Raw genomic sequence first — 18,508 nt, 5'->3', positions numbered from 1 at the left:
TCTTTGCCTGGTTGTCTCCTAAAACACCTCAATCTCAAAATGTCCAAAACAGAACTCATGAGCTTCTCTCCAAACCTAATTCCCTTCTTGTTTCCTCCTCAGTAGACAGCACTACCACTATCCAGTAGCACAAGCAAGAAACTGAGTTATTCTCGACTTTTTCCTCTGTGATATAATCCATCAAGCCATTTCAGTTTTACCTTCTAAATTCTGAATTCATCTTTACAACCCTGGGCCAAGCTATCATCATCTTTAAGACTAAGCAGTAACTACTCTCATACCTGACGACACTTAATATTCCTAAGCCACTCTCCACACTGCAACTTATCTTCAAAACCCAAAATTTTTAAAAACAAAAAAAACACCCCATGGCCTACAAGCTCCCGTCCGTGCATTGCCTAACATCTACCTACCTTGCCAGCCTTTTCTTAAACTGTTTTCTATAACAGGCAGTTTTGTTCAGTCTTTCTCATTCACTGTGTTCCTTCTGGCCTTGGTATTCAGACTATGTCCCTCCTCTTTGCCTCACAAATACCCACCCTTCAGATTTCAACTGAATCCCAACTCCTTGACTTCAATGCCCAGATCAGACCAGCCTATTATAGACATTTATGGCCCTACATACTTCTTCAAACATTTCTTTGCCTGCTTTTTTACCCCCCTTTTGATACTACTGCATGAGCTATAAGCTCCACAAAGGGAGAAACTATTTAATTTTACAGAAGTTAGATTATTCTCTGCCTTGCACAGTGTGACACAACTGTGATACTTTATAAATAACTGTTGTATGGATGAGGAGGAGGAAGAGCTTTAGGTTCTTTTCCTCCACTGATGAAATTTAATTACATAACATTTTCAAAAGTGTTAGTGATCAAGGACTCTAACCTACAGCAATACTCACACATTGTACCAAGATATATGTATAAGGATGTTCATTACAACACACAAATACCATCAATCTGGAAACAACCTAAATGTTCATTGATAGGAGGCTGGTTAAATAAATTGTGATATATGCATGGCTTAGGATATTATGCAGCAGTAAAAGAAATGACAGAAAGATAACCTAGGTATATTGTTGATTGAAAAGGGCAAGTTATAGAATAATATGAATAGTATGATCCTATTTCCAATATAAAAAACTGCATATAATTTGTGCTTGAAATGTATAAAACAGGGGTGCCTGTGTGGCTCAGTTGGTTAAGCAGCTGCCTTCGGCTTAGGTCATGATCTCAGGGTCCTGAAATCAAGCCCTGCATTGGGCTCCCTGCTCTGTGGGGAGCCTGATTCACCCTCTCCCACTGCCCCACTCCCAGCTTATATGCGTGCTCTCTCTCAAATAAATAAAATCTTGAAAAGAGAGAAGGCAAGAAAACTTAATATTAAAAAAAAGAAAAATTGTATAAAACAAAGTCTGAAAGGAAACTGTTAACTGTGGTTACCTCTAAGAAAAGATGCAGAACAAGGGAATGGTATAAAGGGACTTCTACTTTTAACTATACTTATTTTTGTATTGTTTAAAGTCTTTCCTATATGAATGTATCATCTTTATGCTTTAAAAACAACAAAAGGAGGAAAGATTAAATAGACAGTGCAGTGAGCACTGTAACTACCAAAGGGCAACATCCAAAATTTACCTCGCTGGCTCAACTGGTGGAGCATGAGACTCTTGATCTTGAGGTTGTAAGTTTCAGCCCCATGTTGGGTGTAGAGATTACTTAAGATAATAAAATCTTTTTTTAAAATAAAATCTTTGAAACAACAAAAAAACAAAATTTACCTTTGTAAGCTGAGTGGGATCAAACCGAAGAACCTTTTGGTTACAGCAGGGATAAATACCAGTGCCAATAGTACTCAGTGAACTTGATGCGGTAGGATAAACCACTGTTTCTGAGTGATATTGACAATGTGAAAATTCTATACAGAGAAAAGCCTGAATAAAAGAAATATATAAAACAATTATTATTCCCACAATAAAATTCTACATCTCAAAAAACTTTACTCAGGACTACAAAATGTATGTTCCATTTATTTTCTTTTTAATTTTTAAAAAGTATTTTATTTTTTTTATTTGGGAAAGCAAGAGATCATGAGCAGGGGGAAGGGTAGAGGGAGAGGAGAAGCAGACTCTGTGCTGGGCAGGGAGCCCAAATGGACTTGATCCCATGAACCTTGGATCATGACCTGAGCTGAAGGCAGATGCTTAACCAACTGAGCCACCCAGGTGCCCCTGTATATTCCATTTAAATAACACGTACAGAAAAGGCAAATCTCTAGAGACACAAAGTAGATTAGTGGTTACCTGGTGTTGGAGATAAATTGGGGAATGGCAGCAAATGGAAACAAGGGACCTTTTTTGGAATGGTGGAAATGGACTAAAATTGGATGGTGGTGATAGATGAACAACTCTATAAACTTACTAAGAATCAGTGAATCGTACACTTAAAATGAATGAATTTTTTTTTAAGATTTTATTTATTTATTTGTCAGAGAGAGAGAGGGAGAGCACAAACAGGCAGAGCGGCAGGCAGAGGCAGAGAGAGAAGCAGGCTCCCCACGGAGCAAGGAGCCCGATGCGGGACTCGATCCCAGGACCCTGGGATCATGACCTGAGCCGAAGGCAGCGGCTTAACCAACTGAGCCACCCAGGCGCCCCAAAATGAATGAATTTTATGGCAGGTAATTACACCTCAATGAAGCAAAGCAAAAACAAAACACTTTACTCAAAATTCAGGTGCATTAAATTGATCTCAATGTACATCTAATTTTATAAATAGCTAATCAAATAAAAAGTTTTCCAATGAAAAAATGAAATAAAATTTGCCTCGCTTGATTATTCTTAGACATATTTTTTAAGGTAAATATTTAGCACCAATGTTAATGAAAACTATGTGACAACTTTGAATACTTGAATAGTTTAATTTAATAATAAAATTAATAGTTTTCAGATATGTTTACAAGTTGATAAAATAAAGAACAACATTAACAATTTTAAGCACTTATTTTTAACATAAAAGCAATAAAAGATAGTCCATAATTCCAGATTCTTAGTCATTAGTTCCAATTATGATTTTTAAACCATTTTTAATTTAATTTTGAGTCTAGAAGTGCCTGGGTGGCTCAGTCACTTAAGTGGCCAACTCTTGGTTTCGGCTCAGGTCGTGATCTCAGGGTCCTCAGACTGAGTCCCACATCAGGCTCTGCGCTTGGCAAGAAGTTTATTTGAGGATTTTCTCTTTTCCTCTGCCCCTTGCCCCTGCACTCTCTCTCTTTCTACAATAAATAAGTCTTTAAAAAATTTTTGAGTGATAATAGCTATAAGGTGCACTCTCATACACAAAATATTTTACATCTGAAATATTTTATGAGTTTATAAACTCTCCATAAGAAATACTGTAAATCAATATTCAATTTGCTATAAAGAAGTGAAAAAGTCCCTCACACTTTCTGTGTTCCAACATGCTAAACAAGTCAGATTTTAGAAGCTTGAAATCCTTGATTATTAGTGCTAGTCCACTGTAGGGAGTATCTACTAAATATCTACCAAGTTTAAAAAACAAACGAATAACCTCCACCCCCCGCTCCCCAAACCTAAGCTAACAACAAAGAGTGTGGTGAGGGTGTGAAACAACTGGAACTCTCACACAGAGCTGGCAAGGATGCAAAATGATTCAAGGACTTTGGGAAACTAAGCATCATAAATGTTAAGCTTACATTTACCACACAATCCAGCAATCCTACTTCTAGGTAATAACTCAAGAAGAATGAAAACGTATGTTCATATGAAAGCCTGTATGGAAATGTTCATAGTTGCTTTTTTCATAATAGCTCTAAACTAGAAACACTATAAAATCCTTCACAGGTGAGTGGATAAACATACTGGGATACATTTACACAATGTAGCACAAAGAAGAAATAAACTGACACATAAAGCAATATGGATAAACTTCAAATCCATTTGCTAAGTAAAAGAAGCCAGATCAAAAAGCTAAATACAGGGGTTCCTGGGTGGCTCAGTGGGTTGGGCCGCTGCCTTCGGCTCAGGTCATGATCTCAGAGTCCTGGGATCGAGCCCCGCGTCAGGCTCTCTGCTCAGCGGGGAGCCTGCTTCCTCCTCTCTCTCTGCCTGCCTCTCTGCCTGCTTGTGATCTCTCTGTCAAATAAATAAATAAAAAATCTTTTAAAAAAAAAAAAAAAGCTAAATACAGTATGATTCTATGTATATGACATTCTGGAAAAGCCAAGTAAACAGGCATGGTAAACAGATCAGTGCTGCCAGAGGCTGGGATGGAAGAAGAAATGAGAAGAGGCCCAGAGAAATGTCTAGGCTGATGGAAGTGGCTTATGCTTTGACTACGGTGGTAATTACATGACTATATGTGTTTGTCGAACCTCATAAAAAAGGATGAATTTTACTGTATAAGGATAAATTTTACTAAATGAATGCTATACTTCAACAAATCCAATTTAAAAAATTGTGGGAATTGGGAGTCCATTGGGTGGAAATTCACATAGTTTGAAAAAACTCACCATGATAGGTTTGATAAGCTGTTCTTCCTTCCATCTACTGAAAACTGTTACTCAAGTGAGAGAGGAAGTTACTGGGGGCAGGGAGACATTAGGCATTTATAAAAAAATTTGTGTAGAACACTCTGGATTTATGCCTAAGACTGATTAGGAATGACTGTGACTTACAAAGATCTACTTATTCTATAAAAGGATTTATTACAGGTACCTTCAAATAATAAGCTTTCTTATGTTTTTATTACAGATTTCATTTATTAAACAAAATGAACAAAATCTTTTAATCTTTTTGGGAACACAACTGCTATGGTAAGAAGAGCACATATCAATAATACCATATCTACAAAGTGCTTCTGAGTTTCTAAAGAAATTAATGGGCTAACAGAGAAACAGTTTGGCCCAAAATAATTGAAGGGTGTAAGGATTTTGATATTTTTTTTCCCCACTGAAAAAATAGATTTGGTCACTTAAAACCTGTTGATTTTCTAAAAATTAGACAAAGCATGATTGTTTCAGTAATGAAAATAAAGAGGAGGTTGAAGATATACAGTAAGAGACAAAACCAGATACAAGCAATGTTTAATAGTGCTACTGTTTTTATCACTAGTTTCTTTAAAAAAAAATGTCATATATTGTCCAAACACATCCAAACATACTAATTAAACAGCCTATGTTTAAAAAGCCTGCTCTGCTGGCCGGGAATCTGGCTGGCTCAGTTGGTACAGCATGGAATGCCTGATCTCAGGGTTGAGTTTGGCCCCACACTGGATATAGAGATTACTTAAAAACAAAATCTTAGGGGCGCCTGGGTGGCTCAGTGGGTTAAAGCCTCTGACTTCGGCTCAGGTCATGATCCCAGGGTCCTGGGATCGAGCCCCGCATCGGGCTCTCTGCTCAGCGGATAGCCTGCTTCCCTCTCTCTCTCTGCCTGCCTCTCTGCCTACTTGTGATCTCTGTCTGTCAGATAAATAAATAAAATCTTAAAAAAAAAAAAAAATCTTAGGGGCGCCTGGGTGGCTCAGTAGTTAAACATCTGCCTTCAGCTCAGGTTGTTATCCCAGGGTCTGGGGACAGAGCCCTGCATTGGGCTCCCTGCTCAGTGGGGACTGCTTGTGTTCCTCTCTTGCTGTCTCTCTCTCTCTGTGTCAAATAAATAAATAAAATCTTTAAAAAAAAAATCTTAAGAGTTTGCAAAGCAAAATATTAATTCTTTTTTTTTTAAGATTTTATTTATTTGACATAGAGAGCGAGATCACAAGTGGGCAGAGAGAGAGGGGAAGCAGGTTCCCTGCTGAGCAAAGAGCCAGATGAGGGGCTCAGTCCCAGGACCGTGAGATCATGACCTGAGCCGAAGGCAGAGGCTCAACCCATCGAGCCACCCAGGTGCCCCCAAATATTGATTCTTTAAAAAAAAAAAACAAAAAAACTCACCTGATAACATCTTGAACAAGTTAGCCAGTTGACTGTTCCCCACAAGCGCCAATATACATCTCTCCAAGATTTTAATTCTTCAAAAAGACTATTCAAATACTCATGAACATCCCAAGTCTTATCCCTGGACAAAAGAGCCTCAATTATTCTATTATTTTACAAGCAAGTAATAAAAACAATTTGTTTTAAGCAAATGTTTTTAAATTTGTGGCTTATTTCCAAAAACATTCTCCAAATGATAACTGTGGGATGGACTACATTGAATAGTAGAAAAAATCTCATTTGGGAGTTTGTTTATTCTCTTTTTCTGTGGACAACAGAAAAAGATACAAAAGACTGAATGCCAAATTATTTTGCTAAGCTAAATTAAATATATTTTGAGCACACTAACAGTTGGGACTTAGGCATATGATGCTAAATAGAACCTTTATTCTAATTGTACATATTGTAAAATAAGTTACTAATCATTGGTGATTCTAAACATTTCTTTATATTATTTTCAAAAGGCATTTTCAAGTAATTGAGTAATACAGTAATATAAAATCAGGTCTTGGTAACACACATTTTGAAGTTAATATAAACTTAAAAAATAGCAAAGGCTTAAAACCCTATTTGCTATGTTCATATGTAACTCCAGTTCCTGTTTTTTCCAAGTCCCTTAATCATTTTGAGCTTTGCTATCTTTGTCCTTATTCAACAAACAAAATATCATGATGTTATTACAAGTTGCATAGGCACATCTGCTTTAATTAAAGACAACTTAAAAAATGTCATCAACAGCTGACTTATAGGAAAATACTAAATAAAACAACAAAAATGGATGTTGAAGTCAATATCAAGTTTTTCACATAGTTAATAGTTATTGCTGTCAGAATGGAAGTACTTTCTGAAAGGTAAAATCAAGTCTCAAGACAAAAAGTAACCCCATGTGCTTATAATAACTAATAAAGATTCCCCTGATTATTGTATGAAGAGAAAAATGAAAAATTTTAAACATGACTCGAGGGGCACCTGGCTGGCTCAGTCAGAGGAGCATGTGACTCTTGATCTCAGGGTCATGAGTTTGAGCTCCATGTTGGGTGCAGATACTACTAAAAGAAAAAAAAAAAACTTTAAAAAATGCTTAAAAAATAAGCATGACTGTAATATTAATAATAGGGTTAAATGTGTTTCTCTATATTTGTTTTAATGTTTAAAATACAAAAGTTAACATTTATATTATTTTTTCCTTTAACAAAAGTGCTGTACATTTTTAACATAGAAAAAAAAGAACAAAATTAAAAGCATCCATAATACTATCACTTAAAGGTAACACCACAGTTTACATTTTAGTGAATATTTCTAGTTTTATGACTTTTTTCACTTAATTCACCATTAACAACTTGCTATATAAGTATACATACTTCGACAACATTATTCTCAAAGGCTGCACATTAAGAATTAATTAGACATGCTTTATATAGATATATTACTACATGAATATATTTTAGTTCATTTAATCATTTGGATGTTTCCCTTTTCTTTCCTATCTAAACAATATAGCAATAGGTTTTCTTGTTGAGTGTTTTCACAAATCTAACATTACTTCTGTGGATAAATTCCTAGTAGGAATTTATTTATTTATTTTTATTTATGTATTTTTAGAGAATAAATAATTTCAGAATTCTTGCTTTTCTGAGATTTTATACCAATTTACAATACTCTTCCCTCTACCAAGAATGAGAAGTAGTTTTGAATTTAAAGGGGAATAAAATAGGGCTACATATTAATGGAATACTGACGAAGTATGAAGAAAAAATAGATTAGGGAATATCCAATTTTATTTTTTTATTTTTTAGGATTTTCTTTATTTATTTGACAGAGAGAAAGACACACAGCAAGAGAAGGAACACAAGCAGGGGGAGTGGGAGAAGAGAAGCAGGCTCTCTGCCGAACAGGGAGCCCAATGCAGGGCTCGATCCCAGACCTGAGCCGAAAAGGCAGACGCTTAATGACTGAGCCACCCAGGCACCCCAGGAATATCCAATTTTATTTTATTTTATTTTATTTTTAAAGATTTTGTTTATTTATTTGACAGAGAGAAAGATCACAAGTAGGCAGAGAGGCAGGCGGGGGGGGGGCAGGCAGGCTCCCCACTGAGCAGAGAGCCCAATGCGGGGCTCGATCCCAGGACCCTGAGATCATGACCTGAGCTGAAGGCAGGGGCTTAACCCACTGAGCCACCCAGGTGCCCCAGGAATATCCAATTTTAAAGACAATTTCCTCATTTACCAAAATTTATCTGAAAATAAATATGGTTCTCTGTCAAATTCAATATAATGTTTGTTCAATAAATAATAATTTAATAAATTCAATAAATTCAATAAATAAAATCATTAGAAAAAAGAAATCATTTTAATGGCACTGACCAGAATATCTTTCAAGATTAATGCACAATAATTTTTACTATTTTGAAGTCTAAAAAATCATGAAATTTACTCAGTAAACAAAATACAGCTTTTACAAAACTTGTTTTGAAAGCATCTTTGCAAGTCAAAACTAAATCACATTCAGAAAAAACTGTTGTTCTATACCTTGTAAAATTAGTTATGTCTTTAGAAAAACACTAGTAATTCACATTTGAAAGGTGTACTTTATTTTACTGCACCTTATGTGAATGTAGATAATATTTCCATGTTGATCCACATTGATTTTTCCAGGAATGCAAGGAATTCTTCTTTCTGTTTCTTTTGTTAAAAGTTTCTTACACAAACAGCATCTATAACACAAAGAAGACACAAAAACAAACAAGAAGAACATTTAAAATGAGATAAAATTAAACAATTTAGCTGCATTGTATAGAATACCAAAGAAAAACACATCACTGTACCTGTATAACGTCGATGCATTATTCCGAGAATCTGGGTTCAAGTACTCGGGATCAAAAAGTCTCTCAATCTTCTTACAAAAAAGTTTACTATTAACAACAAATGACCAACAAATTAATTTTCTATTATTTACATTATTAAAGTTACTTGCTAGTAATGAAAAAAAACACCGACCTATCTGCATATGTAGAAAATAAAATTAGTAAATCCTTGGAGAGACTCTCTTCAGGAATTTATGAAATACTTATAGTGTTCTAAGTAAGTAAACCTACTAATGATAAATGCTTAATCAAGAATATATTTGGATGGGGTGCCTGGGTGGCTCAGTGGGTTAAGCCACTGCCTTTGGCTCAGGTCATGATCTCAGGGTCCTGGGATCGAGCCCCACATAGGGCTCTCTGCTCAGCGGGGAGCCTGCTTCCTCCTCTCTCTCTGCCTGCCTCTCTGCCTGCTTGTGATCTCTCTCTGTCAAATAAATAAATAAAATCTTAAAAAATATATATATATTTGGACAAGAATATTTGATATTGAGGAACTTGAAAACTTAAGGGTCTACTAATAACTTGGTATATGATCTTTGGCAACTACTTAACCTATCTGAACCTTGTTTTCTCATCTATAAAATGGGGCTAATAATTCCAAACTCACAAGGTTTTATGAGGGTTAAATGAACACTGTTTGCAAAGACTGCCAGATACAGCATTAAGCATTTGACATATGTTTATAAAAACTTTACAATTCTGTATAATGTGACTAAATTTTAAGTCTTGTGTTATTAATTCCAAATGTATATCCTGAGGCCAGATCTGGATTTAGGATATTAACCCCATTTTCAAGTATTTAGGTCTCAGAATTTAGATTCCTACATACCAAAAAAATATTACAAAGCCACTGTAATTAAGATAGTGTACTACTGATATAAGTAGAGATAAAGAAATCAACAAAACTGGACAGCTATATGCAAAAGAATGAAACTGGATCACTTTCTCACACCATACACACAAAAAAACTCAAAACAGATTAAAAACCTAGATGTGAGACCTGATACCATAAAACTCATAGAAGAAAGCATAGGCAGTATAATTTCTTTGACATTGACCTTTGCAACTTTCTCGTAGCTATGAGTCCTTAGGCAAGGGAAACAAAAGCAAAAATGAACAATTGCGACTACATCAAAATATAAAGCTTTTGCACAGCAAGGAAATCATTAACAAAACAAAAAGGCAACCTACTGAATGGGAGAAGATATTAACAAATGATATATCCAATACAGAGTTAATATCCAAAATATATAAAAAACTTATAAAATTCAATACCAAAAAACCTCTGTCCATGCTCCTGAATAGACATTTTTCCAAGGAGATATACAGATGGCCAACAGACATCTGAAAAGATGCTCAATATCACTAATCATCAGGGAAATCAAAATCAAATCAAAACCACAATGAGATATCACCTTACAAGTGTCAGAATGGTTAGAATAAAGAAGATAAGAAATAACAAGTGACAGCAAGGATGAGAAGGAAAAGGAACTCCTATGCACCGTTGGTGGGAATGTAAATTGGTGCAGCCACTGTGGAAAACAGATGAAGGTTCCTCAAAAGATTGAAAATAGAACCACCATATGATCCAGTAATTCCCCTAATTTGAAAACATACATGCACCCCTATGTTTATTATAATATTATTTACAATAGCCAAGATGTGGAAGCAACCCAGGTGTGCATCCATAGATGAATGGATAAAAAAGATATGGTCTATGTATATACATAATGGGATATTACTTAGCCATAAAAAGGATGAGATCTTGCCATTTGTGACAACATGGAAGGACCCCAGAGGGCATTATGCTAAGTGAAAAAGAGAAAAACAAATACCATCTGATTTCACTTGTATGTGGAATCTAAAAGACAAATGAATAAGCAAACAAAAAGCAGACTCAGACCTACAGAGAACAAACTGATGGCTGCCAGAGGGGAAGGAGATAGGGGAATGGACAAAATGGGTGAAGGACAGTGTGAAATACAGGTTTCCAGTTAGGGAATGAGTGAGTCATGGGATTAAAGACACAGCACAGAGAATATAGTCAAAGGTTTTGTAAGTGTATTGTAGGGTGACAGATAGTAGCTACTTTTGTAGGGAGCATAGCTTAATGCATAGAGTTGTCAAATCACTATGTTGTACACCTGAAACTAATGTAACATTGTGTGTCAACTATATTTCAATTTAAAAAAAGAAGAAAAAAATCAACAGAACAAAATGGAGAGTTCCAAAACACATCTTCCATATACAGTCACCTGATTTATAGCAAAGACGCCACTGCAATTCAGTGGAGAAAGAATGATCTTGCAAAAAAAATCGCACCCAGTTCCATGGCTTCAAATCTATTTACTCACATTTCTATTTTAAGCTCTAACCTCTGACCTAAGTTTCAGACTTCAATACCCACCTATCTATGCTAGCCTACCTCTTCTTTTTTTTGATGTCCCAAAAGTATATGAAATATATCAAATACTCTTAATAAGACCTAAATCCATCTCCTGATTCCCGTCACCTCAATCTCTCCTCTATTAATGGCACTATAATCCACTTAATTGCTCCTTAAACCTCAATCTAGTAATTATCCTAGGATACACTCTCTCTCCACATTATTCCATCTGAAATCTGTCAGATCTAATAACACCCTCTGAATCCATCTACTTCTTACCAGCTCCTACTCTAGTCCAAACCCTTTCATCTCTCACCAGACTACTGCACTAGCCTCTTCATAGCTTCCTTGCTTCTTACATCCTTACAGTCTATTGTCCCCAGAGCAACTAGGATGATTTCTTAAAAACAAATCAGATCATGCCATTCCTCTGCTCTCACTGACATTTAGAATAAAGCATACCCTCTTTGCCAAGACTTAATGAGTACCTAAATGATATGACCACTGCTGACCTCATCTCATACCATTCTTCCTTTTTATAATGAGGCCTATCAATATTTTTTTAAAGATTTTATTTATTTGGGGCACCTGGGTGGCTCAGTGTGTTAAAGCCTCTGCCTTTGGCTCAGGTCATGATCCCAGAGTCCTGGGATCAAGCCCCGCATTGGGCTCTCTGCTCAGCAGGAGCCTGCTTCCCCCTCTCTCTCTGCCTGCCTCTCTGCCTACTTGTGATCTTTGTCAGATAAATAAAATCTTAAAAAAAAAAGATTTTATCAGATAAATAAATAAAATCTTAAAAAAAAGATTTTATTTATTTGACAGAGATCACAAGTAGGCAGAGAGGAAGGCAGGGGGCGGGGGGAGGGGAGCAGGCTCCCCACAGAGCAGAGAACCTGATGTGGGGCTCAATCCCAGGACCCGGGGATCATGACCTGAGCCGAAGGCAGAGGCTTTAACCCACTGAGCCACCCAGGCGCCCCCTATCTTAATATTTTTTAGAAGATTTTATTTATCCATTTGAGAGAGAGAGAGCACAAGCTGGGAGCGGGGTGGGGGGCGGGAAGCAGGCTCCCTACTGAGCAAGAAGCCAGATGCAGGACTCAGCCAAAGGCAGCTGCTTAACTAAGCCACCCATGCACACTTAATAATTTTTAACATAATTCACTAACACAATACGTTCATACGTGCATTATACAAAATAATTTAAGTACTAATTTTTATCTAGAGAAATAAATTTTATCCAGATAAATAAAATTTATCTGGATAAATTTTATTTCATTTGAAATAAAATAGAATATTTCACTAAAATGAAATGGAAGTATATTTCTTCTAACAGGAATACTTGGTTAAAAATTAAATTTAAAAAATTACCTTCTAAATTTATCTTTCTTGTCTTTTAAATCATCAACTTCATTGTGTGTGAACAGATCAGCTATACGTGTAAGTAGATTTGCATTAATACAGTTCATGTTGCATGGGGTAGCTACTATGGCATTCATATTTTTGTGGCAATACTGAATACATTGTTCAACCTAAAAAAACATACAACAGAAAAAGTATGTTGAAAAGAGTAGCATGAGGATGATGTCATGTCAATACCTTTTAAAGACAAAATTCATTAAAAGCTTGATCTATGGACTGCTAGGCACTAACTGGATTTTGCCTATCTGGGTTAATCTATACTGTTCCAAGATGAGCCAGCAGGCCATGTTTCTACAAACACATACAGAGCTAGGAAAATAACTTTCAATTTTCCTCGCATACTCTAAATAATAATGCAATGAGCATCTTTCATAATTGTGGCAGGTATAAATCTTAGTCCACAAACTCCTGTATATAAGATGTGACTTTCTATAACTACACTTAATGGCAATATTAAGCCTCTACTTCTTTGAGTGGCTAAAACATAACTTTAGTCACTTCAGGGTTTTCTCAGTTGTGTTGTGCTTGCTTTCTGACTTTATTCCCTTTTCTCCAACCTGAGGTATACTTACTTTCTTTTTGAGGTGGATTTGGGTTTTGGGGAAAAGTAATGCTGGCTAATCATGTATTTTCCAAATATTTTGTTTATGGCATAAAAATTATGCTTTAGGGCTTAGATCTCAAAACTCAAAGATTAAGGACTCTTTTAATTTCTACTTTTTTCTGTAACCCCACTCTGAAGCAATTAATACTAACAACTAAATGGGGGAACAACTAAGGAGTAGGAAGAATACAGAGAACTAATAAAACTCCAAATAATCAAGTAAACAAATTTCACATCTGTTAATATAGCAAAGGAGTACTCTGCCTTAACATAAACACATATAAACATGTGAATGCTTAAGAACTTTATTAAATAAAAAAATATATTCAGTGTTAGAGCCTGATATGTGCATGTATATATTGTACTTTTACATTTTATCAACTACTCTTAAATGATAAACATTAGCATCTGGTTTACACATATATGGTTATACTAATAGTTGGGCATTTGTTTTTAATTCACTGAATTATAAATGAAAGACACAAGTAAGTAAAACATGTTTAAAGAAATTACTTAGTGAAGCAAATATATTCCAATTAATTTTCATTTAATTAAGTTTTAGAGCAAAATTCCTCTTGAGTCAAAGTTAATTCTGCTTAGTTTCATCTAATACAACAGTAAACTATTCCTTAAAGATAAATTGTTTGCTTTATAGGCATAATGTATTAATGGGACATAGTAGTCTCACCCTGTCCCCACAGAACAAGAGCAGTTTATTCTAAAGGAATTGTAAACAGAGAGAGTTAGAGGTCCCTAGAATAAGAAAGACAGACAAAGCTTTCCTGACACAGAGAAGCCATTTCAGGCCCCAAGCTATTTTCTGTGATCTGTGCCCTACCTCCTAGGACTTATCAGAGTTACAAAGAAATACAAAAACCTCAGTAGTTAAGAATTTTAAGGGAATCAATGGAATGAAAAAACAGTCTCCATCAGGCCTGGAGACAACAAATCCGTGGTAAAAACTCCCAGTACAGTTTCCAAAGTAAACAAGGCTGAGGACTCCTCCAGCTTATGCCCATATCCCTTCCCCCTCTTCCAGTTACCTCTGTTTCATTGTAATATTAAAGTCTCCACCCTAGGAAGAGCACAAGCTTCATTAACTTAGCATAGGACGCTAGTACCTTATGCCCCTCCTCTACCTGCAATGAGAGCCCGCCTTTATGAATATTCATCCTAAACCCTGAATAAAAGCAACGCTCACGGCTGCTTGGGAGTGATGGCTTTGGTTTTGGAAGTTGTTCCCTGTGGTCTCTGTATTTGCTGCAAATGGTTTCCTTTGTGTGACAACTCCACCTTATATAGTCTCTGTACCTCACCAAGGAGCAAACCCCTATTAGTTCAGTTATGAAATCATACTCTTAACAACTATTTTAGTAAGATGTCTTAAAAATTCCTAAACCCTGGAAGAAAAAATCAAGTTGTATGTTAAATTAAACATAGGTGAATAAAAAAGTGTTTTTTTCTTTTTCTTTTTTTAAACAGAGGGAGAGATGGGGGAGGGAGAAAGAATTTTAACCAGGCTCCATGCCCAGAGGGGAGCCCAATGCAGGGTTCAGTCTCAGAACCCTGAGATCATAACCTGAGCCAAAATCAAGAGTCAATACTTAACTGACTGAGCCACCGAGGCACCCCGAAAAGAGCTTGGATCTTTTATTAATACTTACCAATGAATCCATTTTCAAAAACTCTGAAGAAATAAGAATTGAAATGACATTTCCTGGCTCTAAAAAAAAAAGAAAAAAATTAAATTCTCCTTTTGATTTATACCTCAATCACCTCAGAACAGGCTCCTTCTCACCTTAACAGAGGATGTTACATTAAAAGAGCAATTTATTATAACCTTACTACATCATAAAGCTTAGATACATGAAAGAAAGAAAATGCAGTGTTAAAATATACAGTATAGAAAAAGCACACAGTAAATCTGCCCCGAAATTAGATTCATATTGAAGAGGGAACAGAAGGCTGGCTGAGGACAAAGCAAAAGCCGACACCCTGCAACCTCCCCACTACCACCCCCACCCCTGGGTGGGACATATGTGACATTCTTTAGGAATCTCCCACCCATCTTAATGTTAATACCTTGCTAGAGGGCAAAACCACCTTGGCAAAGGCAAGGCCTCTGGTATCCTGGTATCTTGTAGGTCCTCTTTAGCATATTGAAACCTCCCTTTTCCTTACTTCCCCCACCCCCATGGTACAATACCCTGCCACCCCTCACAACCCAGGGGCAGCAGCTCTTTCTGCCCATGGGTCCTGTGCCCGTGCTTTAATAAACTACCATTTTGCACCAAAGATGTCTCAAGAATTCTTTCTTGGTCATCGGCCCCGGACCTCACCCCACCAAACCTTACCTATATTCTAGAACATCATCAATATCAAGTAAAAAAGACTCCAGCTAAAGACATGACACATGCAAACTTTTCTCCTTAACTAAATCAGAGAAAAAGATAATTAAAATTGAGACCAATTCATCACATAAAAAAATCGTGAGAAAATCTTCTAAATGATTAATGAAGGCACTTGTTATTAGCGAAGTTACTTCAAAAGCAGTACAATGCTTGTTATGAACACATATTAAAAGATTCTGAAAGATAATATAAAATTTATTATTGCAGAAATGCTAAAGTTACTTCCTAAAGGCAGGCTGAGGTGGGCATTGAGAGGCATAACCAGGGAAAGGGGAATTTCAGCTGACACTATTATTTTCGTAAACCCAAGTCATCTCCTATGAGGTATATTTAAGAAAAAAAAAACAAAACAACTATGATTTTTTTGCATTATATATTAAGACAATCCTTCTAAATAAAGGACTATACAGACAACGATTAAAATAAGTAATTTTAATCTTTGTTTAAATATTACTTCTAGGTTAAAGGCTCTCAAACAGCAATGGTGAAGGGAGGAGGGAGTTAGTGAAAAATCCCTCAGGGAAGTATAATTCCAGCTAAGACCCACTGTCTGCATTATCAGAGATTTAATTAAACATTTTGGTGGTTTTCCTGGTTAGAATAAAGACTGTTTTTATTTATTTTTAAAAATATGTATCTATTTATTTATTTATTTATTTAGTGTGGGTATGCACATGCAAGTAGGAGAGGCAGAGGGACAGAGAGAGAGGGATTCTCAAAAGGACTCCTCCCTGAGGGCTGAGCCCAACGTGGAACTCAGTCTCACAACCCTGATACGTCTTGAGCTGAAATCAGGAGTCAGATGCTTAACCAATTGAGCGGCCCAGGTGCCCCTAAAGATTGCTTTTATAAAAGTTTGTGTTTGGAGCCACTGATTACAGAGTGACTGGTTTCGCTCCACTTCTTTTAACTTTACTAAATGCATTAATATGCTACATCAAACAATATTTTTTTTCTCCCTGCATAATTTGATTTTTTATTTCACATATACATATCATATCTGGGTGATTTGGAATCTCTGGACTCTGGCTGAAAATTTTCATTTGGAAAACTTGTAATTTTTATTTAAGAGCCACTAGAAACTTTTTTCCATTAATTTGGTCACTAAAATGTAATAAATTAGAAATTTCTTCAGAAAATTTTTATATTGTCACTACAGATTTATTTACTAACAAGATTAAAAAAATATTTTAGTACTGCTATAAATAGTATACTCTACACATGGAATGACTTTATTAAACCACATGTGTGATTTCCTATACAAGTCCATACCCAACTAAAGATTACTTAGTAATTATTCTTCCTTTCATCTAGAATACCGGTTCTCAATCTTTTTTTTTTTTTTAGATTTTATTTATTTATTTGACAGAGATCACAAGTAGGCAGAGAGAGAGGAAGGGAAGCAGGCTCCCTGCTGAGCAGAGAGCCTGATGCGGGGCTTGATCCCAGGACCCTGGGAACATGACCTGAGCCGAACACAGAGGCGTTAACCCACTAAGCCACCCAGGTGCCCCCGGGTTCTCAAACTTTTGATATTAAGACCCCTTTTTTGTTTAGATAGGTTACACCTATCAGTATTGATACTGATAATTTATTTATCATAATTTATTTATATATTTTTAATAATTTATTTATCATAATGATAATTTATCATAAATTAAAACAGGGAAAATTTAAAAATATTTCTTAATTCCTTTTAAAAGAATAATAGACTCAATACATAGTAACATATTTTATGAAAAATAACCACATTTTCCAAAATATAAATTAGCCAGAAGAGTAACACTGACATTTTTTGCAAATTTCTTCAATGCTTGACTTAAATAGAAGGCAGCTGGATTCTGTTTGTTTCTACATTCAATCTGTGGGTAGTCTTCTCTGCTGTTACATCAAAACTCAACAACTGGTAGTTTTAAAGGTTAGTTGCAATGGAATCTGAAGTCATAATCAATGAACTTTTCCTGTTCAGTTATCTCAAAGTCCAATGACTTATCTTGCACTGTCAGTGGATCTTTAACCCAGGTATGATTTTAACAACACACATTGGTCATTTGGAAAATTTTGGTTCACTGAGTTATGTGGACCTTCCAAATGTTGAAACATTTCATTGTACAATATATATTTTAAAAATCACATTTGTTAGAATTACCACCAGTCTCATCAGAAAAGTCTGTAAATATGGAGAGACTGTCAAGCACATGGAAGCAGATACAAGTTTTCCACACTCCAATTCTCACTTGAAACCCTGAATTTTATTATTGACAATGGATACTGTCAGTTGTTTCCCTTTAGTTGATCAACTCCCTCAATTCATCTTCAAGAAAATATCTGCCAAATGCCTGTCTGAATAACCATAATTTGCCTATCATTCTTTCGAGGAAAAGTGATTTTCTCTTTATAAAAAGCCACTAGTTTAGCTTGCAACTCAAACAACTGCACAAGTGCTTTTCCTCCAGACGACCATCACACTTCGGTGTAAAGCATGAGTGCACCTCCTGTGTCATCACACAGAACATGAAAAAGATGCATACTCAAGGGTCAAGAGTTAATAAAATTAATAATTTTCACTGTTTTATCAAGGTTATTCTTAAAGTGAGAATGAATTTTTTCTTTCATTTTTTTTCCTTTTTAACTATGAGCATGTGGTATTGAGGAATACAGTGACTACTAGCACAGTTTGGTATCCTTGCCCTCATGTGTGCTAAAGCTCCCAGAGTTTTCTCCATTACTTTTGTACCATCTGAACAAAGGTCAACACAGAGAAAAACTAACAGTTTAGTATTATAATGCAAATCGTCTTAACCTTGTGAATCCTCTAAAAA

At 35.7% G+C, this 18,508-nt stretch overlaps 1 protein-coding gene across 2 annotated transcripts in view; it reads right to left on the bottom strand.

Annotated features, from left to right (window-relative positions):
* The window catches only part of LOC111148086 (KIAA1841 ortholog), a 53,025-nt gene that overhangs the window by 22,532 nt on the left and 11,985 nt on the right, over positions 1–18,508 (bottom strand). The window contains exons 5-10 of one of the 2 annotated variants that reach the window (XM_022504482.1): positions 14,940–14,998; positions 12,621–12,781; positions 8,825–8,911; positions 8,603–8,713; positions 5,956–6,079; positions 1,781–1,933 (exon numbers count right to left, since the gene is read on the bottom strand). In XM_022504482.1, coding sequence (XP_022360190.1) covers positions 1,781–1,933; positions 5,956–6,079; positions 8,603–8,713; positions 8,825–8,911; positions 12,621–12,781; positions 14,940–14,998 — 695 coding nt within the window. The remainder of the gene's footprint in view (positions 1–1,780; positions 1,934–5,955; positions 6,080–8,602; positions 8,714–8,824; positions 8,912–12,620; positions 12,782–14,939; positions 14,999–18,508) is intronic. The other variant, XM_022504483.1, reaches the window with a different exon arrangement.

The sequence above is a fragment of the Enhydra lutris genome, unplaced genomic scaffold (genome assembly GCF_002288905.1).
Source record: "Enhydra lutris kenyoni isolate GAN:26980312 unplaced genomic scaffold, ASM228890v2 scaffoldscaffold18, whole genome shotgun sequence".
NCBI classification, from domain to species: Eukaryota; Metazoa; Chordata; class Mammalia; order Carnivora; family Mustelidae; genus Enhydra; species Enhydra lutris.
This window is presented reverse-complemented; position numbering and strand designations above follow the sequence as displayed.